Source organism: Hevea brasiliensis, chromosome 1, assembly GCF_030052815.1.
Source record: "Hevea brasiliensis isolate MT/VB/25A 57/8 chromosome 1, ASM3005281v1, whole genome shotgun sequence".
NCBI lineage: Eukaryota > Viridiplantae > Streptophyta > Magnoliopsida > Malpighiales > Euphorbiaceae > Hevea > Hevea brasiliensis.
In genome coordinates, this window is record NC_079493.1 from 122,317,444 (window position 1) to 122,341,831 (window position 24,388).

Consider the following 24,388-nt stretch of genomic DNA (forward strand, 5'->3'; position numbering starts at 1 on the left):
GGCTACATCTCTGAAAGCTTATGGATTTCAGCAATCATATTCAGATTACTCTTTGTTCACTTTTCGAGCTGGGACTGTTCAATTGAATGTGCTTATTTATGTGGATGACTTATTATCTCCAGCAATGATGTTTCCGCTGTACAAAAATTTAACAACTATTTGAGTCGTTGCTTTCATATAAAAGACTTGGAGAAGCTAAAATTTTTCTTAGGGATTGAAGTAGCCAGAAACTCGAATGGTATTTTCTTATGTCAACGTAAGTATGCATTGGATGTAATTTCAGAAGTTGGATTACTGGGTTGCAAGCCGGCTAAAACTCCTTTTGAACAAAGTCACAAGCTGGCCCTTACCGAGAGTGATGATGTGGATGACCCTGCTCAGTATAGGCGTCTGGTGGGATAGCTTATTTATCTAACAATAACTCGGCCCGAGTTGTCTTATTGTGTGCATATTCTTGCTCAGTTCATGCAACAACCGAAGAAAGCTCATTGGGAGGCAGCTGTTAGAGTTGTGCATTATTTGAAAGGAAATCCAGGTTAGGGTATACTACTGCATGCCAATTGTGATATCAAATTGTCTGCTTACTGTGATTCTGATTGGGCTAGCTGTCCTTTGACAAGACGGTCTTTGACCGGTTATTTTGTTCTTTTGGGTGAATCCCCTATCTCGTGGAAGACTAAAAAGCAACAGACAGTGTCTCGCTCATCCGTTGAAGCTGAATATCGGTCTATGAGTACTACAACTTGTGAACTTAAATGGTTGAAAGGATTATTGAATTCTCTTAGTGTGGCGCATACTGAATGTCACGACCCAACCTATGGGCCGGACCGGCACTAGGACCTGGGCCAGCCTAAAGCCCCCGAGGCCCGTAGTAAGCCTTAACTGTTCATTTACCCAATTCTAAGGCCCATTGGGCCCAAATTCAAGAAAACAAACGGACAGAGTCCGGCCATAAAATGGACTTTCCAACGGGGAGTTTTCGACTCACCCGACCTGTAAACACAATATATAGTCAATTGGGGAGCTCAGCTCACCCTCCACATACTCATCAACATAAAATAAATGGGAGCTCAGCTCCCTCATCCAATCCATCAAACATGCATAGCACATTTAAGTTTACAGGTCCAAAAATAATAATTTAGTTTACAGACCCAAATCAAATAAACATTTCTAACACATGCGGAAATTCTAAGATTTAACAAGTTTATACAAACAGTAGTAATCGACCTGCGAGGGAGAAAGCAGGTTAACCTCAAAAAAATATCCTCCTGTGGCCTGTAAAAATTTTTGAACAGGAGTGAGCGTTCGACTCAGAGAGTAAAATATCAATTTTAACCATAATCTCTATAACTATCTCAGAACTAATGCACTCGTAGCGTGAAATGCAACATCAACATCATATTCACATCATAGCATCAAAAGGTAATTTAGAGCACTCACGCACTCGTAGCATCAATCATAATATATTGGGAGCCGATCCCTATACTGACTCTCTTAGATCCAACCTGGTGCCAGCGAAGAACTCAAGCCGGACTTTCGATTAATAAACCAAATCGAGGGTCCCAGCGAAGAACTCAAGCCGTGACTACCCCTCGAAGGAACGGGTCCCAGCGAAGAACTCAAGCCGTGTCTACCCCGTCCTATCCATCGTCCACACCACATCACACGACGCCAACGCACGCACACCGCCTCCAAATTACCACAACAACACTCATGGCACATTAACAGTTATGAATGCAACATAAATCGTGCCTAGAGTTTAACTACATAAATATATGCATATAAGTGATGCATGGGCATGCTGAACATATAATAATATCGAAATTATAATTAAAATTAATATTTTACTCACAGACTTGACGACAATCACTGTGTAGGCTGGGCGGAGGAAGAAGGCTGTCCCGTCTCACCTGACAATTACATTACATTTATTTAACACAAATGACTCAATACAAATAAAGAAAAGACCAAATACGTCCTAAGTCATGCCGAAAATCCGGCAGAGTCTCCCCTATACCTAGGACCTACCCAACCTGCAAAAGGGCTCAAAACACACTTCTATATCCACAATCCATATATCCACAACTCAATCACATCACACAGCCCATCCTGGGCCCATCAAATCAATCATTCATCACAATATGGAAAAATTTCAATTTAGTCCTTATAATTGATCATTTTTGCAAAAATTGCCCAAACAAGCTCTAAAAATTATAAAACTTTGCCCCGCGGTCCTTAGCAATATTACTAAGCTATTGCAAAAAGAATCGTAATTTTCTAAGCTACCACGAATATTTTATGAATTTTTAATCCTATTTAAGCACTAGAAAATTACGAAAAAGCAAGGTTCGGGTTTACCTTTGCCGATTCCGACTTGAACGCTCGGGACGTCTGACAATGGGGGGCTAGCCAAAACCTCGGTCCAATTCGGAGACTTTTCCGGTAACGGGTCTGTCTGGCCGGAAATTCACAGATCCGGACAACTGTCGAATTTCCGCGAATTGAGGATACCTACACGAAGCCCAATAATAATATATAAAAAATCAGGGGTGTTACACTGAACCTATGAATTTGTATTGTGATAGTCAGGCAGCTCTGCATATAGCTGCTAATCCTGTCTATCATGAACGTACCAAGCTTATTGAAGTGGACTGTCATTTTATCCGTGATGAGATATTGAATGGTAACATTCAAACAGATTATGTACATAGTTCAATGCAACCTGCGGATATCTTCACAAAAGCGTTAGGAAATGATCAGTTTGACTTTCTTCTTCACAAGTTGGGCATTCGAGATCTCCATGCTCCAACTTGAGGGGAGTATTGGAAAGGCAGCTGTTAGCTGCCACTTATTTTGCATTTATTTAGGGCATTTGTTTATGAATTTTTGTGTGCATATCTGTTCTTACCTTTTGTTGTATGATTCTGATACAATTTTGATAGTTTAGCTTGGTTAGGAACTTATTTGTTAGCTGTAATTTTATATATATATATTTGATTTCTGGAGCAATAAACATCAGAATTCATATTCCAAAATTTTTTAGTTCTTTTACATTGATCATATAAAATTCAATTTATTTTATGATTTTTAATATAATGAAATCTTACAAATAAATAAAAATTATTTTTAAAATTATTTTAATAAAACTGTTTTATTTTAATTGAATTTTAAAATTAAAAGGGTAGAACACGAAGAGTATGTTCCGCCCCCCTCCCCCCCACAATTTTTATTTAGTCAAACTCTTCAAATTCATCAAACTCTGTCTCTCTAAAATCACTAATTTATACTCACAGATTCTCATACAAAAGGCGCAATCTAATAATTTCCAAAAACAATCTTGTTTCAGTCTACATTTCATGGCCGAGACCCATCTCCGATGGCCGGCGGAGCAAATGAAGAATTCATGGCCTAGACCCACATTTCATGCAAACCTATGCAAGTCCCTGTTTTTTTTTTTCAAGCCATTTCCTTTGTCAGTTTACTCTGTTTTTTACCCTTCTTCTAGCACCATCTCAAAGGCTCAAACCGCCAAATTTTCTTTTTTTTTTCAATCGTTTTATCATTTTTGCCTTTTTAGTTTCGATGTTTATTACGCAATAAGTACCACCTTTTGCAATCTAATAAATCTCCACCGTTTAACTGCTTTCTTATCAACGGCTACAATCTATCAGCGACGCTGGATACGTTCTTGAAGACGTTCCTCACTTGACAGATTACATATCTGACCTCCCTGTACTTATATTATTTCTTTCTTGAAAAAAAAAATCGATTTTTTGTCGGTGATGAACTGACTGAACTGTTATATTTCAGTGTTTATGTTACTTGCGTTTGTTCTTGTTTTGTGGTCTGATGCAGACAAATCCTAATCCATTACAAGACAATCCTTCCTATTCAGTTGTTAAGTAAGTTTAGCTTTGTGTTCTTAACTGAAAATTTGGAGACATAAATGTTTGATTCATAACATGAAAACTTCTATACCAGGCAACATTTTGTTAACGCCAATGATACTTTAGCCCAGAAGGTATCTTTCTCAAACTTTCTGATTTAAAGAAGTTTCATGCTCTGATTAATGACCCATCACTGCAATTTTTTTTGGGTTTTTGTTTTATATTTTATTTTATTTTCTATTTAATGCATGCAGATTGTTGTTCTGAAAGATAGTCCAAGAGGAACACACTTTAGACGTGCTGGGCCTCTTCAAAAGGTTTGAATTGTGTGCCTAATTAATTTCTTGAATTTGGATTTTTGAACCTTAGATGGGTGCATGACATCATGTTATTGCATGATCTTCATTACTCAGGTGTACTTTGAATCAGATGAAGTTCACGCATGTATTGTAACATGTGGTGGGCTATGCCCTGGTTTAAACACAGTGATTAGGGAATTAGCATGTGGCTTACATTACGTGTATGGTGTCAACAGAGTTCTTGGGATAGAGGTAAGAAAGCAAATGTTTTGCTCATTAGTTTGTTCTTTTATCAATTCATGGTAATATTAGATTAAAGGAATTTGGATTTTGAAAACAGGGAGGATACAAGGGCTTTTATGCTCGCAATACAGTTCCTTTGTCGCCAAAGGTTGTGAATTCTATCCATAAACGTGGTGGCACCATTCTTGGAGCGTCCAGAGGAGGCTATGATACCTCTAAGATAGTTGACAGCATCCAGGAAAGGGGCATTAATCAGGTTCTCGTCCTCTGACAACATTTCCATTTTCAAACGCATTGTAAGAATGATAACTGAATGTATTTTTCAGGTTTATATAATCGGAGGAGATGGAACTCTAAAAGGGGCTGCAGTGATTTTTGAGGTAATTTTCTAGTCTCCAGTCAGACAGAAGGATTTTTTTTTTTTTCAGATTGTTTTCTGCTGGGAATTTGTAAACATTATTAGCATTGCTTGTTTTCAAGCAGGAAATTAGAAGACGTGGTCTCAAAGTTGCCGTGGTTGGAATTCCAAAGACCATTGACAATGACATTCCGATATTCTTCTTATCACAAGAATTTCTGCTTCTGATGCAAAATTTCAAACAAACTGAAAATTTTGCATTTTTTGCAACTTTTTGGGTTCGGGTTATAGACAAGTCCTTCGGCTTTGATACTGCTGTTGAGGCTCAACGAGCTATTAATGCAGCCCATGTTGAGGCAGAGAGTTTCGAGAATGGTATTGGTGTTGTCAAGTTAACGGGCAGGTACAGTGGTAAGGTCTGCATCGTTATACTCTCTACTATAATGCGAGTTCTGCATCCTCACATGGTTATTGTAATTGCTGAAGGTGCAGGACAAGAGCTTCTTTGTGAAAGTATGCGTGCCGTGGACCAACAGGATGCTTCAGGAAACAAGCTACTCCAAGATGTTGGTCTGTGGATATCCCAGAAAATTAAGGTAAGAATTCTGCAGCAGAGTTTAACTATTCATGTCATTCAACTTTGTCTTATTTTACATATATTTAATTTGCTCTTGCAGGATCACTTTGCAAACCAGCAAAAGATGAATATAACTCTGAAATACATTGGTTAGTCAATTAAAATTTTTCCTTCATACCAATTGAAAGCAACAGCCATTATGAAACAAGCAATGTAAAGACTAATGGATTTGGCTTGTATGGCAGATCCCACCTACATATTCTGAGCTATTCCAAGCAATGCGTCTGACAATGTGTACTGCACTTTACTAACTCACAGTGCCATTCATGAGGCAATGGCAGGATATACAGGTTTCACAGTTGGACCTGTAAATGGAAGACACGCTTACATACCATTTCATGTAAGTTCCTCTATAACCAGTTCATACTCTTTCCTGTTTGTCATTGATTGTTCAGGGCAAAACTAATTCCATAAAAACATGCACTCTCCTGCTGATAAGTTCCACATTACTGATCCATAGCATAAAAGGGGATTCTGCATTTTTGCATATTGCCTCATGATATCAGTATCAATTTGTCTGTGTCTAAATCCTTATGAGCTTTCTCTCGGTTAATCTCGGTTAATCCACATTACTAATCCATGTAACTATCATGGTTAATTATCTATTTGAATTGTTTGAAAGTCGTCACCATTTTTATTAATTTCTTTCTGATTTATCCAATGTTATTAAAAGTAAATGGTAGTTTTGAGATGCCTACACAATAAACATACACTAAAAAACAGGGTAAATTGGACCAACTGTTGCTTGTTATTTCACTTCAGTATCTCTCAATTTTAGCATGGTGTCAGAAAAAGTTTCTTGATTTCTAGGTTTAAAAGAAGTTTTTTATTTTTCTCTTTTTTATTTTTATAATTAATAATTATTATCATAAAATTATTTTATTTTAACTCAATTTATTAAGAAAATTATTAATTATATATATGTTATTTGTTATTAATTAAAATTAATTTATAACAATCTAGGAAAATAATAATATAATAATAATTTTTAAAATAATATTTTATTCTCTCTCTCTTTCAAATTTTTTACTTTTAGGATGATCATGTGAAAATTTAGGGTGGGAGCATTATCATAGATGGAACTTCACACCATATGTGTAACAGAAGAAGCTAGCTGCCAAAGGGAGCCAGCAAAATCCTCGTTTGTTCCTCTGTAAGTTGTAAAAGAGGTGAAAATGGAAGCGTTTCACAGCAAACAACTAATTTCAAGAACACCAAAAACAGCCAATGCACAGAGGTAACAGTCATGCAAAGATTCCAATTTCCCTTCTTCAAAACTAAAGTTCTTGTCTATATAAAGCCAACCACATATGCAGGCTCGCACTCACACACATACAAAGAAACAGAGAAAGGATATGGCGATGATCTTGAACATCAACTTCATGGGATTTGCTATTCTTGCAATGGCTGGAATTCTGATTTCCAATGGATCCAATGTAGGTCTGGGTCAACCATGCGAAGGTGACCTGCAAGGTCTAATAACACAGTGTGCTATGTATGTTCAAAAGGGAGGTCCAAGAATGGATCCATCTCAAGGGTGTTGCAATGTAATAAAGTATGTTGATATTCCATGCGTGTGCAAGTACATTTCCAAGGAGATTGAGGACGTTATTGACATGGACAAGGTTGTTCATGTTGCTGATTTCTGTGGCAAACCACTTAGCCATGGCATGAAATGTGGAAGTGAGTAACAATTCAATCTTTTCTGGATTTTATTTCTTTTATTTGCTTGTGGTTATGGATCAAATGTTCAAAACCAACTAATTTATTTATTTTCTTTGTTCTGTCTAAATTGCAGGCTATACAGTCCCGTAAGATGGTTGACAAGAGCATATATATATATATATATTTCTGTATTTCAGAATAAATATATTCATGTAGTAGCCTCTAAATTAAAATGAAATGAAGCTACAAATTAAATCTATGGTATTTCCCTAAATCAGCATGCAATTTTCCCCCTTTTCTCTCATGTTGAGCTAATTAAAAGAAAAAGTGCTTCAAACTCATAATATTATATGAGGATGACGTGACGCAAAAATAATACAAGCGAATTTAAACTCGAGATTTTTAATATATATTTACACTTTTTAAAAGATAAAATTTAAAATATACTAATTATATATATAACAATTTTATTATAACAATTAATTATGATGAATTTTATTGAAGATACCCATTTAGATTTTTTCTATTGGAATTTAATTTTATTTATTGAAATAATTAAATTCAAATAATTTTATAATAAAATTTTTATAGTTTAAAAAAGTTAAATAAATTATATTTTTAATCAATTGAAAAGTAAATTAAATTAAATTCTTTTAAAATTTTGTAACTTTTTAATATAAATTTTGTTATAATAGACACATGCACTGTGCATATAATTGTAGTGTAGAGAGAAGAAGAAAAATGAACAGAAAAAAAAAAAAAGAACTTATATCTGATAATGATGATTCGAATGATAGAAAAATGTATAAAGGAATGCAAAAATGATCCCTCAATGTGTTTACTAAATTTCTCAAAATGTTTAGCTTATACTCTTCGCTTCCATCACAAATCTCATAAAAATATTTTATTCAGATTACAATATAAAACTTTTCAAATCAGATTACAATTAGAATATGCGAAGACAGATATAAAATTTAAGTAACATAAATAATAAATTCATATTTTAAATTATTTTTTAAAAATAAAAAAATCAATTTTAATAATTTGAAATTTTCAGTATAAAGATTGATTAAATATAAACAATTAATTGAATTTCAAATTTTCTTTTGTTTTGTTTTTCATAGTATTCAATTTTTCATTTTAGACCCTCCAAACTTGTCAAACTTATCAAAGTTCTTCGAAGTGCCAAATAAAAGGCTAGAGATTCAATTATCTGAAATCAACATAATTAAATAGTCTGAAAGTGATTTTGTTAATTAATTCAAATACGAAAGAGATTTTGCAGCTGTATATGACGGCTGGATAATGACTGGGTGGGAAATTTTAATTATAGTCAACGTACGTATCTAGTTTTTAATCAATTCAAAAAAAAAAAAAAAATTGAGTCTATTTAATGAAATGTCCATCCGCTTTCGATAGCTGAATTGATATTTTGAGATCTTTACATCAGTCGTAAACAACGTGTGTGTGTGTGAGATATAAGACTTAATATATTTTGATAAAATTATTATGATTTTGTTAAAATGTATATCTTTTCTGTTTTTTATGTGTGCATATATTTTTAATCAATTTTTTAAAAAAAAAATATTTGAAGAAATAAACATTTTTAGAGACTTATATTAACACGAGATAAAAGAATCAACCAATGTATATAATTAAAAGATTCTCCCAGCTAGAGAAAAAACTTGCAAATATATACAAAATCTACAAAATAGGCTCAACTATCAATTATACTAATAACTCCCATAATTTATTTATTAAGGTCAATAGAAATTAAGTGTGAAAATGAATGAATTGTGGTGTAGTGTAAGTATTTGATTAGAGTATCGTGGAAGAAATAATAATAATAATAATAATAATAATAATAATAATAATAATAATAATAATAATAATAATGTTTCATTTTTTTTCTTCATTTTTATTGTGAGAGAGTCAATTTTTAATATTATTAGTGAGAATGTAGGTAGAGGTTCATGTTTATACTTTATCTTAATCATAAATTAGTCAATGAAAAAGCAAACGTAAATGTAAAACAATTTAATTAATTCTGTATTGGTAATGGTTAAAGCGTGTTAAGATTACCATGGTAGGTGAAGTTACAAATTAATAATATTATAGTATTTAAATTTAATTCAACCAATGACCCATTCTTCCACTTTTATTTGAGAATTGAACCTTTTCAATATTCAGAAAGGAGATTATCTTAACAAGTTAATCAATGTATTAAATTATCAAATCTCAATATTTTTTTTAAAAAAAATATTAAATAAAACTAAAGCAAATTGGGGTTCAATTTATTTCATAAAAAATATATTTTTTAAAAAATATTTTTTAGTGCTTGGTAAAAAAAATATTAATGAAATATATTTTCCTAATAAAAAAAATTAAGTTTTTTTGGAGAAAATAATTTTTTTTAAAAAGAAACACATTTTTCATTTTTTAAGATTTGATAATTTTTATGAAAATGTAAAAATATTCATATATATATATATATATATATATATATATATATATATAATACAAATACATATTATTAATTTAATATTATAGCAAAATAATTAAAAATATTTTTATGAAAAAATTTCTTAAAAATATTTTTAATATACAGTTTTTTAAAAGATATTTTTCATTGAAAATATTTTTCATATGAAAATATTTTATGAGCCTAAGTATTTAGCTATGACACACTCTTATACCTTATCCTTGGCCATGAACTTCCATAGGATTTTTTACTCACTCAATTCTCCTTTCTTTTCTATTCAAAGTAAAAAAAATAATAATAACAATAATAAAAGAAATTATTAGTTTAAAATTATAATTATAAAAAAATTAATTTATTAAAATGAATATAGTGATAATAAATAATACGAAAGTTTTAAATAATATTTATATTATATTCTTTTTAGAGTTTTTTTAATCCTAATTTTAATTTGTGGATTTCATTATAAATAAAAATAACCCTTACCTTAATTTTTTTTTTGATGTACTTCCAATAAATATAGATATGTTCTTTTTATGGCATATTGGCTTTTGCTTTTCTTATTTCTCTGCTCATATGGAGTTGAATTCCCTATGTATTTATCTTCTCTAATAATCATGCAAAAAATATATTGATTCTAAGCTCAAAGAGGATTCATCATTAGCAAATTCACTTGAATTCCACAAATTGACTGATGCATACATTTTGCATAGTCATTTAGGTCTAATTTCATAACCATTTTATTTGATTATTAGTCATTTTTAGCTAATTTCATTAGTTAATTAGTTAGTTTTTCATAATTGTCGATTTTGGATTAATTTGTAATTTTTACTTTGTTTTGTAGGAAAAATGGTGTTTTTGAAGGACTGAAGAGAAATTTTGCCACTGAGGAGTGTCTTCTACAGCCAAAGATGTCAAAAACAAGTTCTCAAGCTGAAATATGCATTGACCAAACTGTGCATAACTTGCCGCATAAGCTATGCAGATCTGCATAAGGAGAAAGATCATCGCTGTAACCAGCCGAAATGTGCATAAGGAGACTGCATAGCTTATGCACATTCTCGCCTCCCTTATGCACCTTCACGGAATTGTGCATAACCTATGCACCAAGTCATGCAGCTTCGCATAAGTGACTCAGAAACAGCCGAAAACTGCATAAGGGACTGCATGACTTATGCAATCCACTTATGCAGTCCCATAAAGAGTTCATTAATGAGCTGGCAGAAGATTCCCTCAGATAATTCCTCCTAGAACATACCATTTTAGGGCTCCATGTTAGAAAAATGCTATAAATAGTCTCATTTTCCCATTTTAGAGAGAGAGGACAAGGAGCAGAAAAGGAAAGGAGAAGGGAGGCAGAATTTGAAGAGTCACTTTCACCTTCCACACCATTTTCAACCAAGATTTGCAGATTTCTTTCTTTCCTTATATTTTTCTATACTTCTAGTGTTTAATTTCTTACTCCTTAGCTTAGATTAAAGCTTTATTTCCATTTAAACTCAATATATCTTGTAAGCATTATGGATAGTGAGTAGTTTTATTTTGATTCTGGAGTAAGGGTTGTAATATTTGATATATTTTGTGGATTTTGATTGGGTAATCCATATTTTGTGGTCTTAATGAGTTTTATTCATTTCTTGTATGCTTAATGACATGCTTAGTGTAGGATCCCATTAAGTAATATTTTTAATCCATGGTTGAAACACCGAAAGGAGAAGGCCTTGAGATAGATAATTAAAAATTTGGACTTAATTAACTTAGACCTAGAAATAGGCTAAAGGTTAAGAGGATTCACAGATTAATTAAAGAACTTAATGGGTCTTAATTAATTCTAAGTCCACGAAAGTAGGATTAGATTGATTAAGGCACTCTTTGTCTCACTCGAAAGGGAATTCAAAGGATTTAAGAATTGATCTCCTTAAAACCCATTAGTTTCACAAGATTGGATAACCAATTTAAAATCCCAAAATAGCTCGAATATGAAATCCCGAACTCCGGAATCGCCTTTTTTCCATTGTTAATTTCTAATCGAATTTAATTACTTGCCATTTTGAATATTGCCACATCTGAACTTGCTTATTTCAATTTGATGCAATTTTAGTTTATACATTGTTGAATAGAACATTAATTTTGCACATTTAGATTTCATACTCCATTACCCATCAATTCATTACTTTAATTTCATAAATACTTCGATTTAGTCAACTTTTATATCAAAAATTCAATCATTAACATAACTCCTCGTGGGATCGATATCTTTTCTATACTACTTGTACGACCCGTGCACTTGCGGTAGGGACGCATCAAGTTTTTGGCGCCGTTGCCGGGGAATTGTTTGTTTAAGATTGAATTCTTGATTATTTTAGCTATTTTTAGTTTTATTTTTGTTATCTTTTCATTTTGTGTTTGTTTGTTCTTTTTCAAGTACTTTTAATCTTTTATGAGAAGAGCTAGAAGCTCAAGTGACACATCCTTATTGTTCAATCCTGAAATTGAGAAATTTTGTAAAGCCAATAAGAAAGAAACCAGAAGAAGGAAAGAAGCATTGAGAGAAACTGAATTAGAAGCAGACATGGCTGATGAAAGAATTAGAATCGGTGGTAATGCTGGAAATGGTCAAAACAATGAAGATGCAGCCCAAGGGGAAGAAGTTGTTAATGCTAACGTGCCTAGGGGAAGTATGATGGATCATGCTTTTCCTCGTTTTGATGACTTGAGAGAGAGTATAGCAAGACCAAGAATTGATGCAAATAGCTACAAGATGGATTTTGGAGTTCTTCAAATGATTCAGAATTCTCAATTTGGAGGACATCCTTCTGAAAATCCACATACACATCTGAAGAAGTTTGCTATGAATTGCGACATGCAAAAACAACCTGGAGTGTCAGATGATGCAGTAAGATTGAAGCTATTCCCATTCTCTTTGAAAGATAGAGCATTGGATTGGCTTGATTCTTTACCTCATAACTCCATTACAAATTGGGAGCAACTCACTGATGCATTTCTTGCACAATATTTTCCACCTGGAAAAACTCAAGAGTTGAGGAATCAAATGACAGCTTTCAGACCAAGAGAAGATGAAACTCTCTATGAGTCATGGATGAGATGGAAGGAATTAGAGAGATTATGCCCACATCATGCCATTCCGAAATGGATGATAAACCAGAATTTTTACTCAAATGTCACTCCTGCAGTTAGAGGAATTATTGATGCTCAAACAGGAGGAGAATTTATTATAAAGCATGAAGATGAAGCTTATGAGCTATTGGAGAAAATTGCAAAGAATACTCATCTTTGGAGTAGTCTAAGAGGACCAGCTCCAACTCAAAAGAGGCAAGCTGCTGGAATGTATGACCTTGATCCATTCAACATGATTAATGCAAAATTTGATGCACTTACAAATGTCCTTGCTAAGAAGATGGAAGATTTGAGTATGTTGGTTAGTTCATCATCATCAGCTGGAAGTTCACAACAAGTGGCTTATGCAGAGGAAACTACCAGCTGTGGAGTAGATTATGGAGAACAAGCAGCATATGTTGGTAATTATGGAAACAAGCAAATGGGGAATTCTTATTCTCAAACTTACAATCCAAATTGGAGGAATCATCCCAACTTTTCATGGGGAAATCAGCAAAATCAAGTTCAAAATCAGAATTTTCAACCACAACAGCAACAAGGAGTTTCATATCAGCAAAATAGGCAACCATTGCCTAATTTTCAGCAGAAAAATATGAACCCTCCACCAAAACAAAGAAGAACGAAATTCCACCACAAGCTTGATTACAACACATTCGTGCTAACCAAAATACGCATGATGTGGAGAGGAGAGAGATTAAAGCAAGGTGGAGCAGATGCAAACACACAAAGAATCTTTGGAAAACCAGATTGCACAACAAGCATCTTCCTCAGGTGCTAAATCTTTTGGAAAACTTCCAAGTCAACCAGAAAACCCAAGAGAGCAGTGTCAAGCTATTACTTTAAGAAGTGGAAAAGTTATAAATGATGAGAAGAGTGAAAATAGTGAGAAGAGAGAAAATGAGAAAGGAACTGATGAGAGTGAAAAACAAGAGAGTGCAGAAAAATGTAAGGAGGAATTTGAAGAGAAGGAAGAGAAATATATACCTCCTGAACCCTACAAGCCACAACTTCCCTTTCCACAAAGATTTCACAAAGTAATTTGGGAAGTTCTTAGAAGTTTTGAAGAAGCTATACATAAATGTGCCTTTTGTTGACGCTCTTTCACAAATGCCCTCTTATGCAAAATTCTTGAAAGAAATTCTCTCAAACAAGAGGAAACTTGAAGATGATGAAACTGTAGCTTTGACAAAAGAATGTAGTGCTATCCTTCAAAGGAAACTTCCCCAAAAGCTCAAGGATCCAGGGAGTTTTTCAATTCCATGCCACATAGGGGAATCATGTTCTACAAAAGCTTTATATGATTTAGGGGCTAGTGTTAGCCTTATGCCCCTCTCCATTTATGAAAAGCTCAATATGGGAGATCTTAAACCAACCCACATTTCTCTTCAGTTAGCTGACAGGTCAATTAAGTATCCTGAAGGGATTTTGGAGAATGTGCCTCTGAAGGTTGGGAAGTTCTACATACCTGTTGACTTTGTCATCTTGGACATGGAGGAAGATTTTAATATCCCAATTATCTTGGGAAGACCCTTTCTAGCTACAGCAGGAGCATTGATTGATGTTAAGGGAGAAAAGCTGACTCTTAGTGTTGGTGAAGAGCAATTGGTTTTTAATATTAATAACACTATGAAAAAGCATCATTCTGAAGCTGATACTTGCTTGAGAGTTGATATTATTGATGAGCTGGTTGAAGAACACTTTAGAAAGAAATATCCAGAAGATCCACTTGAAAATTGTTTGGTTCATGGAGGAGGCATAGACTATGACAACCCTCATGTAGCTGCATATGCTCAACACTTAGAGGGAAGTCCACCATTCATTTCTGCTCCAGTTTTTCAACTCACACAAAAGGAAAAAGTAGAATTTAAGCAACCATCATTCAAGGAAGAAGATGCACCTAAGGTAGAACTTAAGCAACTTCCTTCTCAGCTCAGGTATGAATTTCTTGGCACTAATAACACTTATCCAGTAATTGTAAATGAAAATTTGAGTACTTTAGAGGCTGATAAGTTGTTAAGAGTGTTGAGGCAATTTAGGAAAGTTTTGGGATACACCATAGATGACATTAAGGGAATAAGCCCACACTTTTGCATGCATAGAATCAGTTTGGAAGAAAATTGTAAGCCATCTATTGAACATCAGAGGAGGTTGAACCCAAATATGAAAGAAGTTGTTAAAAAGGAAATTTTGAAGTTGCTTGATGCAGGGATCATATATCCCATCTCGCATGAAGACTTGGGTGAGCCCAAGACATGTTGTCCCAAAAAGGGTGGAATGACAATTGTCAAAAATGAAAATAATGAATTAATTCCCACCGTAATAAAGAACTAGTTGGCGAATGTGCATAGATTACAGAAAATTAAATGTTGCCACTAGAAAAGATCATTTTCTACTTCCCTTCATTGATCAGATGTTAGAAAGACTGGCTAGGCATTCTTACTTTTGCTATTTAGATGGATATTCAGGTTTTTTTCAAATCCCTATCCATCCAAATGATCAAGAGAAAACCACTTTTACTTGTCCGTATGGAACCTTTGCTTATAGAAGGATGCCATTTGGGTTGTGTAATGCACCAGCCACTTTTCAAAGGTGCATGATGGCAATCTTCTCAGATTTCATTGAAGACATAATGGAGGTTTTTATGGACGATTTTTCTGTTTATGGATCTTCATTTGATATATGCTTGGCTAACCTTTCTAAAGTTTTGCAGCGATGTGCAGATACTGACCTTGTGTTAAACTGGGAAAAGTGTCATTTCATGGTTCAGGAAGGGATAGTGCTTGGACATTTGGTGTCTAACAGAGGAATAGAGGTTGATAAAGCCAAGGTTGAAGTGATAGAGAAGATGGCTCCTCCTACCAATGTCAAGGGAATTCGAAGTTTCCTAGGACATGCCGGGTTCTACAGACGCTTTATCAAGGATTTTTCTAAAATAGCTAAACCTTTGTCTAATTTGTTAAGTAATGACACACCATTTGTATTTGACCAAGAGTGTTTGGATGCCTTTTGCAGATTGAAGCAAGCTCTTATCACTGCTCCAATCATGCAACCACTTGATTGGAGCCTACCTTTTGAAATTATGTGTGATGCTAGCAACTATGCAATTAGAGCTGTTCTTGGTCAAAGAAAGGACAAAAAGGCTTATGCTATTTATTATGCTAGTAGAACACTGGATGAGGCTCAAACAAATTATGCAACAACTGAAAAGGAATTTTTAGCAATTGTCTTTGCCTTGGAAAAATTCAGACCTTACATTATTGACTCAAAGGTGGTTATATTTTCAGATCATGCAGCAATCAGGTATTTGCTCCGTAAAAAGGAGGCTAAACCTAGACTCATTAGGTGGATTCTGATATTACAAGAGTTTGATTTGGAGATTAGAGATAAGAAGGGAGCTGAAAATGTAGTTGCTGATAATCTTAGTAGGTTGAAATTGGATGATGAAGAATTGGATGAAATCCCTATTGATGAGTTTTTCTTGGATGAACAACTTTTCTCTCTTGTTGCTAAACTACCTTGGTATGCAGACATTATGAATTATCTATCTTGTGGAGTTTTACCTCTAGGTATGACATGGCAACAAAAGAAAAAGTTTTTGCATGAGGTGAAGTTTTATAGATGGGACGATCCTTTACTCTTCAAGAGATGTTTTGATGGTTTAATAAGGAGGTGTATTCTTGATGAGGAGACATAGAGTATTTTGCATCATTGCCATGCTTCTGATTATGGAGGACATTTTGGAATCTCTAAGACAGCTAGTAAAATTTTGCAAGCTGGTTTCTTTTGGCCAAATCTTTTTAAGGATGTGAGGAAATTTGTGTTGGATTGTGATAAATGTCAAAGGAGTGGAAATTTGTCAAAAAGAGATCAAATGCCCCTAAATAATATTCTTGAAGTGGAATTATTTGATGTTTGGGGAATAGATTTTATGGGGCCATTCCCTCCTTCATATGGTAATAGATACATCTTAGTTGGGGTTGACTATGTGTCAAAGTGGGTGGAAGCTATTGCAACTCCAACTAATGATGCTAGAGTGGTAGTGAAATTCTTGAAGAAATTTGTCTTGAGCAGATTTGGAGCTCCTAGGGCTGTAATTAGTGATGGGGGTTCCCATTTTTGCAATAAGCAATTTGAGAGCTTAATGAGGAAGTATGGTGTAGTGCACAAGATAGCTACCCCATACCACCCTCAAACTTCAGGACAAGTTGAAATTTCTAACAGAGAGCTCAAGCATATTTTGGAGAAAACAAAGGAACAATTCTCGGAAAGATTGGTCTATCAAACTAGATGATGCTTTATGGGCATATAGGACTGCCTACAAAACCCCTATAGGAACTACTCCCTTTAGGTTGGTGTATGGTAAGTCTTGTCATTTACCTGTGGAGCTAGAACATAGAGCATATTGGGCCATTCAGACCTTGAATTTTGATCTTAAACAAGCTGGTGAGAAAAGGTTGTTACAACTTAATGAGCTTGAGGAATTGAGGATGGATGCTTATGAAAGTGCCCGTATTTACAAAGAAAGAACTAAAGTTTGGCATGATAAGCATCTTAGGAAAAAGGAATTCAAAGAAGGTGATTTAGTTTTGTTGTTCAACTCAAGATTGAAATTGTTCCCTGGAAAACTCAAGTCAAGGTGGACTGGTCCATATAGAGTTTCTAATGTTTTCCCTTATGGAGTAATTGAAATTTGGAGTGAAAAATCTGGGAATTTTAAGGTCAATGGGCATAGATTGAAGCATTACATAACTGGAGACCCAATAATAGGAGCAAGCTGTTACAAGCTCTCCAATCCCTCACATCTTTTCAGTGAAATTCATGAAAAGTCCAGCTAAGGACTATAAATTAGCCCTCTTGGGAGGCATCCCAAGTCCTTTTATTTTGCTTTTGTTGATTTACTTTCATTTTCAATGATTTTGTTTTTATCTTAAATTTCCCCAAATTTAATTTTTGACATTGTTAAATCTTGTCCCTTGTAGATGTATTTCAATGAAGAAAGGCTGGTGAACTGTTGGGGGAGTGACCCTTAACTTGAAAATTTTGTCCTTCAAACTCTCCCAAAAACTGATAAGTTTTTGCTGCATAACTGCGGCAGAGCTGCAATCTAGTTCATACAGAGGAAAAATGAAATCAAAGAAAAGGGTGTCTGCAGCAAATGGCTTGTATTTTTGGTGAGGTTGAATGTATATCAATGGAGAAAGGTTAGTGAACTGCAGGAGCTGCAATCTGGTTTATGCAGAGGAAAAATGAAATTTGCAGCAAAGAGAGTGTCTGCAGTAGATGGCTTATGTTCTTGGTAAGGTTGGGTGTGTGACTTTTAAGTATATATGCTTATAATGTTAATATGGTGGTAAGTGAATCATTTTTGCAGTTTTGAGCTTCTTTGGGTTGTAGGATTCAAGATAGAAATGCTGCATTTTCTTGGCAAAACTTGGAGAGTTCATTTCTCATTTGTGGTTAGATGCAACTTTATGCAGATTTTATTGAGTTTTAATGTGCTAAATGTTGATTTGCTCAATTTGAGTCAAAATGGCATAGTTCTCAAAGGTCTTTTATGTAGGATCCATACCTACATACTTGTGTGATGCATTTTTTTGATGAACTTTGTATATATTGATGTGTTTTTGGTGAAAATTCTCATGGTTTATGCTTCATAGAATTATATTTCCTCATTTTAGGGTATTTTTCACAGTTGCAATTCATGTTCCATTGCAATCTTAATCTTGTTGAATTGTGCATAAGCAACTGCATAGCTTATGCACTCCTGCATAACCACAATTCTTGCCATTTTTCACCTTTATTACAAGTGCATAAGGAGAGTGCATAGCTTATACAACTCTGCATAGCCTAATTTTGTCAAATTTCACATCTTTCGAAACCTGCATAAGCAGAGTGCATGACTTATGCACATTTGCATAACTTCAAATTTTTCATTTTCTCTCTCTGCCGAAGTCTGCATAAGGAGGGTGCATAACTTATGCACTTTCGCATGACCAAAAACTCCAAAAATTCAAACCTGCCGAGGAGTGCATAAGGGGAGTGCATGACTTATGCACTTCTGCATAACCAAAAACTCCAAAAATTCAAATCTGCCGAGGGGTGCATAAGCAGAGTGCATAGCTTATGCACTTCTGCATGACCAGAAATCAGAAAATTCCACACTTGCCGAGAGGTGCATAAGCAATGTGCATAGCTTATGCACTTCTGCATAACCAAAGACTCTGAATTTCAAAACCCACCAAAGAGTGCATAAGCAGAGTGCATAGCTTATGCACATCTGCATGACCACCAACCCAAATTCCAAAAATTGCCGAAGAGTGCATGAGCAGAGTGCATGACCTATGCACTTCTGCATGACCCGATTCTCTGAAAAACCAATTCTGCCGAGAGATGCATAAGGGGAGTGCATGACTTATGCACTCCCGCATGACTTCACTCCTCAAATTTCAAAAGTTGACGAAACCTGCATAAGCAGAGTGCATGGCCTATGCACTTCTGCATGACATATTTTTCTGAACTTCAAAACAAGGCGACACTTGCATAAGCTGGTGCATAAGCTATGCACATGCACTTTCCCCTTATGCAGTCTTTTACAAACCCGATTCAAATTCCTTTTCGGCAAACAAAATTCCCACCTCCACTTCCCGACTCTTCTACCCACGACCGTCCTTCAACCTCCATTTCTTCCGGCATTTTCACCGTCTCTCTCCATTCTTCTCCATTAGAAATTCCACCGCATAAACCCTAAACTTCCCCCTGCATTTTCATTTCCGCCCTTATCTCTCCATCCTCTCCATCGGCAATGGAGTCCCCTCCCCATTCCCGTCCAGCTTCCCCTCTCCAGGTTTCACCATTGTCAACTATACCTCCTAACCCTAATTCCCCTCCACAAGAAACACCCCCACCACCTCCCCCAACCACGTACAAACGAAAAATCCGGTCAAAATCTGTGCGACCCATGTCCTCTGCCCCTCCTCTATCCAAACGCAAAGAACCACCCACCCCATTGTCGGAACCACCACCCAAAAAGCCAAAAGCTCCAGCCTCTACACCCTCTTCCAGCAAAAAGACAATTTCGGTAGCCTCACATGTATCAAAGCTACCTTGGCCTCTTCCTGATACAATTCAAAAAGCAGCTTTTAAGCGACTCAAGGATAGGAGGGTACAACCCACTAGGTATATATCTGCTGATTCTCTACAATCTCTTGGTTTATTTGACAATGTAGTTACATATCTTGATGGTATGGGTTGGATGGAATTTGTGCATAAGCAGGAGATAGTTTATCCAACTCTAGTTTTGGAGTTTATTTCTTCATTCTCTGCTACCCTCAAATTGCATGATGTAGACCATAAGCCACTTATGAAATTTAGATGCTTGGGGCAAAATAGAGAGCTGTCATTGGACCAATTTCATAACATTTTTGGTTTTGCAATTGATGGGTTATTTCGAGTGCCACATACTGGAGTAGAGGTAGCCAACAAGGGTATTTGGAATGCTGCCCAATTTTGGCGAATCATCACAAACCAACCTCAAACTTTCTCTGCTGGAAGATCAAAAACCTCCCAAATACTTGACCACGCACTTAGGTTTATTCATAGGTGATTGCTAGCACCATATTGGGCGGAGGGACTAGTTCAGTCTTTGTGAGGAAATCTGAACTATTTATGTTATGGTGTGCATTTCACAAAGTTAAGGTTTCTCCCGGTTATTTCTTACGTGAGCATGTCTTGCATATTGCCACCAAATCCATAGGTGACATTGTTTTGGGTGGGCTCATAACTGTCATAGCCAAGCATTTTGGTTTTAATCCTGCAGAGCACTCAATACCAGCACTTGTGGACACTTTATATTTTGATACTGCATACTTAACCAAAACAGGGTTCAATTTGTCATATTTTGATACTGCCCAACCTGCAGCAGAAACTGAGCCCATTGCACAACCAGAAACCCAACATTTCCCATCAGTCCCACAGCACCCTACTACACCTACCCCACCCTCACCGCACAAGACACCCCAAAGCCTGCCACCCCATACCTCCTACAGCTGAACCTTCCTCATCCACAACCCCTCCTGCATTCAACACTAAAGCCTTATTCACCTATCTTGACAGGCTTAGTGATGATATATACTTTGTGGATAGGAAGCTTGACACCGGTCTTGATACACTCAAGGATCGTCATGATCACCTATTTGACCTTGTCATGGAAACCAGGGACAAGCAGAAAGAATTGAAGGAAATGGTGAAGCAACTCATGATCTTTCTAGGCATGCCACCCCCACCTCCATCACCTCCTCCAAAGACCATCATTTCGACAAATGCAGCCACCACTTCTTAGCAACATCTTTGGACAAAGGCAAAACAATAGAACTAGATTAGATTCTGTTTTACTTTTGTTCAATCTTGTAGGACCTTTTCTTTGTAAATATGTTCATACATTTATAGTTTGCTTTGAATTATGTTTGTTTTGAATTAGTTTGTTTTAAATTCTGTTTTTCTTGAAGTTTTATTGGATAGCTATTACATTAGTCTTCTTTGATTTTCATTGCACTTATTACCCTTTTGTACATATTTGCCCATACTTTGTATATATTTCAATGCTTCTACTGCTGGTTGTACATTTCCCTTGCCAATTCCCATGCAGCAGCTTTTGTATACACTGCACAGGCTATGAATTTCCTCATGCAAATATTTTGCATAGCCTGTGCAACCCTTTCTGCTACTTATGCAGAACTGCACAGGTTGTATTCCCTTTATGCAGATGTCCTGCATAGCCTATGCAACCTATATTACCTCTTATGCAGAACCGCACGGCTTATGCACCCTACTTATGCCCATGTTCTGGACAGCACTTAACTCTGCATAACCTGTGCAGCTTCTTATGCATTCCCATTATATCTTGAATTCTCATCTGCTCCATACCAGGTAACTCTTTCTTTTTGCTTTTAATCTTTACAATTCCTGGTAATTACTATTTGCTTTGACTTTTGATAATACATTGCATGAGACATTGAGGACAATGTCCAATTTTGAGTTTGGGGGTGCACATTCTGATTTTTGCTTGATTTTTGCTTCATTTTTCACATTTTGAGTATAGGAACATCTCATCCCATTTCATTTTCATATATTGTAAATATTTTACATATACATCCACACATACATATACATAACACATTTACACACACATTATACATCACTTAGAAATTATACACATTGCATACAAATAGACTTTCTCCATTTAGTTAATGCATTACTCATTTTAGGAATCATGCACCATGCATTAAAATCTTTTGCCAAACCCCTTGAGTATTGAAAATGTGCCTATGAGAGTGATTTGACTCACCTTTTAGTTGGGTTTGTGGATTGAAAGTTTCCTAAAAGATGCAAGGCTTTGAAATGTCTATCCCTTGCCTATATCTTCTTAGCCAAAAAGCCACCCAACTAGTCATTTGGAGATGGAAGTGTTTAGAGGGAGTTATTGGATATAAGGTAGTCAAATGATGTCTCACCAATCCTAGAACAAATTTTCTAAACCTTTCAAGGCGAAATACCAGCTTATACTTGAAAAGAGAAATGATTAGGCATTCTTTGATTTAAACCTTCTCATTTTGAACCTTTGGCCCTTTTTCCTAATTAAAATTTACCCTTGCAAACCCCTTTGAGCCTTTTTATCCCTAATTTTTCTTGAAATCCTTATTGCTATCTAGCCAATGAACCAAACACTCCTACCCTTTTCATGAGAATAGTATTGAATATTAGGTACACTTTCTGGAAAAAAAAATAATAATAATAAAAATAAAAAATATACAATAAAAGGGAGAAGAAGTGCTTGTCATCTTGTAAAAGTGCTAGTATATGTGCTTTTCACTATTGCCATTCAAAATGAAAGAAATCCACCCAAAGTATTAAAAGAAATGAGTTTGGGGGTGGCATTTTTAGGGACAATCATCAAAAGAAAATGCAAAATACAAGTTTAAAGTATCAAAATGTCCCTCCATTTTATGTGTTTTGTAAACTATGCTAGCACTTGACAATTCTCATTGTGTACTTCTCTCCTCCATATATACAAAAAAAATAAAAAAAATAAAATAAAATAAGAAGTGTACCTTATGTTGTTAAGATTGGAAATATTCTCATGCTTTGAATCCTTTTTACCCATTCTTCTTCTTAGGCTCATTTTGAACCCCATGGCCCCATTACATCCCTAAAAAGACCTTTGATCTCTAGATAGTACTTGCTACATTAGTGGAGATGGGAGTAGGGAATTTGCCTATGGGATTGGAAAACTATTCATTCACTCATTCAATTCCATCATTCCATATAGAGACACTTTGACTATTGATTGTTCTAGAATTCCTTTTGAGCATGACTCTCTCTCTTGATTGGTTGGTTTGGGGATTTTGAATGATAATTGACTTGATGGCTAAGCGGTGAAAGCTTGGATAAGCATTAAATTCTTTGCATTTTGAAGGATGGGTATATGGATTGCTGGTATGGCTAAAAGGGTGTTAAGTTACCTCAATGGGTGATTTTCATAACTCTTTGGATAAGGCACCCCTAAAATTTTTGCACCACATTTTAAAGTTTGCTTGAGGACAAGCAAAAGCTTGAGTTTGGGGGTATTTGATGCATACATTTTGCATAGTCATTTAGGTCTAATTTCATAACCATTTTATTTGATTATTAGTCATTTTTAGCTAATTTCATTAGTTAATTAGTTAGTTTTTCATAATTGTCGATTTTGGATTAATTTGTAATTTTTACTTTGTTTTGTAGGAAAAATGGTGTTTTTGAAGGACTGAAGAGAAATTTTGCCACTGAGGAGTGTCTTCCACAGCCAAAGATGTCAAAAACAAGTTCTCAAGCTGAAATATGCATTGACCAAACTGTGCATAACTTGCCGCATAAGCTATGCAGATCTGCATAAGGAGAAAGATCACTGTTCTGAATCCAAATTAAATGTGCATAAGGAGATCGCATAGCTTATGCACATTCTCGCCTCCCTTATGCACCTTCACGGAATTGTGCATAACCTATACATCAAGTCATGCGACCGCATAAGTGACTCAGAACAAAAGCGCATAAGGGACTGCATGACTTATGCAGTCCACTTATGCAGTCCCATAAAGAGTTCATTAATGAGCTGGCAGAAGATTCCCTCAGATAATTCCTCCTAGAACATACCATTTTAGGGCTCCATTTCAGAAAAATGCTATAAATAGTCTCATTTTCCCATTTTAGAGAGAGAGGACAAGGAGCAGAAAAGGAAAGGAGAAGGGAGGCAGAATTTGAAGAGTCACTTTCACCTTCCACACCATTTTCAACCAAGATTTGCAGATTTCTTTCTTCCCTTATATTTTTCTATACTTCTAGTGTTTAATTTCTTACTCCTTAGCTTAGATTAAAGCTTTATTTCCATTTAAACTCAATATATCTTGTAAGCATTATGGATAGTGAGTAGTTTTATTTTGATTCTGGAGTAAGGGTTGTAATATTTGAGATATTTTGTGGATTTTGATTGGGTAATCCATATTTTGTGGTCTTAATGAGTTTTATTCATTTCTTGTATGCTTAATGACATGCTTAGTGTAGGATCCCATTAAGTAATGTTTTTAATCCATGGTTGAAGCACCGAAAGGAGAAGGCCTTGAGATAGATAATCAAGAATTTGGACTTAATTAA

At 35.1% G+C, this 24,388-nt stretch overlaps 1 protein-coding gene, 1 non-coding gene and 1 pseudogene across 2 annotated transcripts; 2 read left to right on the forward strand and 1 right to left on the reverse strand.

Moving 5' to 3' along the window:
• Positions 1-407: 407 nt before the first annotated feature.
• LOC110649974 (ATP-dependent 6-phosphofructokinase 3-like) lies at positions 408-5,963 on the forward strand (annotated as a pseudogene).
• A 45-nt stretch (positions 5,964-6,008) lies between these two features.
• Positions 6,009-7,155, forward strand: LOC110649971 (protein LIM3-like). Its single transcript, XM_058150349.1, has 2 exons — positions 6,009-6,661; positions 6,741-7,155. The coding sequence occupies exon 2, from the start codon at positions 6,780-6,782 to the stop codon at positions 7,113-7,115; it is 336 nt and encodes a 111-aa protein (XP_058006332.1). The 5' UTR covers positions 6,009-6,661; positions 6,741-6,779; the 3' UTR covers positions 7,116-7,155.
• A 5,449-nt stretch (positions 7,156-12,604) lies between these two features.
• On the reverse strand, positions 12,605-12,712 carry LOC131169717 (small nucleolar RNA R71). The gene has a single exon (XR_009140617.1). It is a non-coding gene; the product is annotated as a small nucleolar RNA R71 (small nucleolar RNA).
• Positions 12,713-24,388: the final 11,676 nt, after the last annotated feature.

Coding starts and splice junctions, on each gene's coding strand:
- LOC110649971 (XM_058150349.1), top strand. CDS start 6,780: ATGGCGATGATCTTGAACATCAACTTCATGGGATTTGCTATTCTTGCA.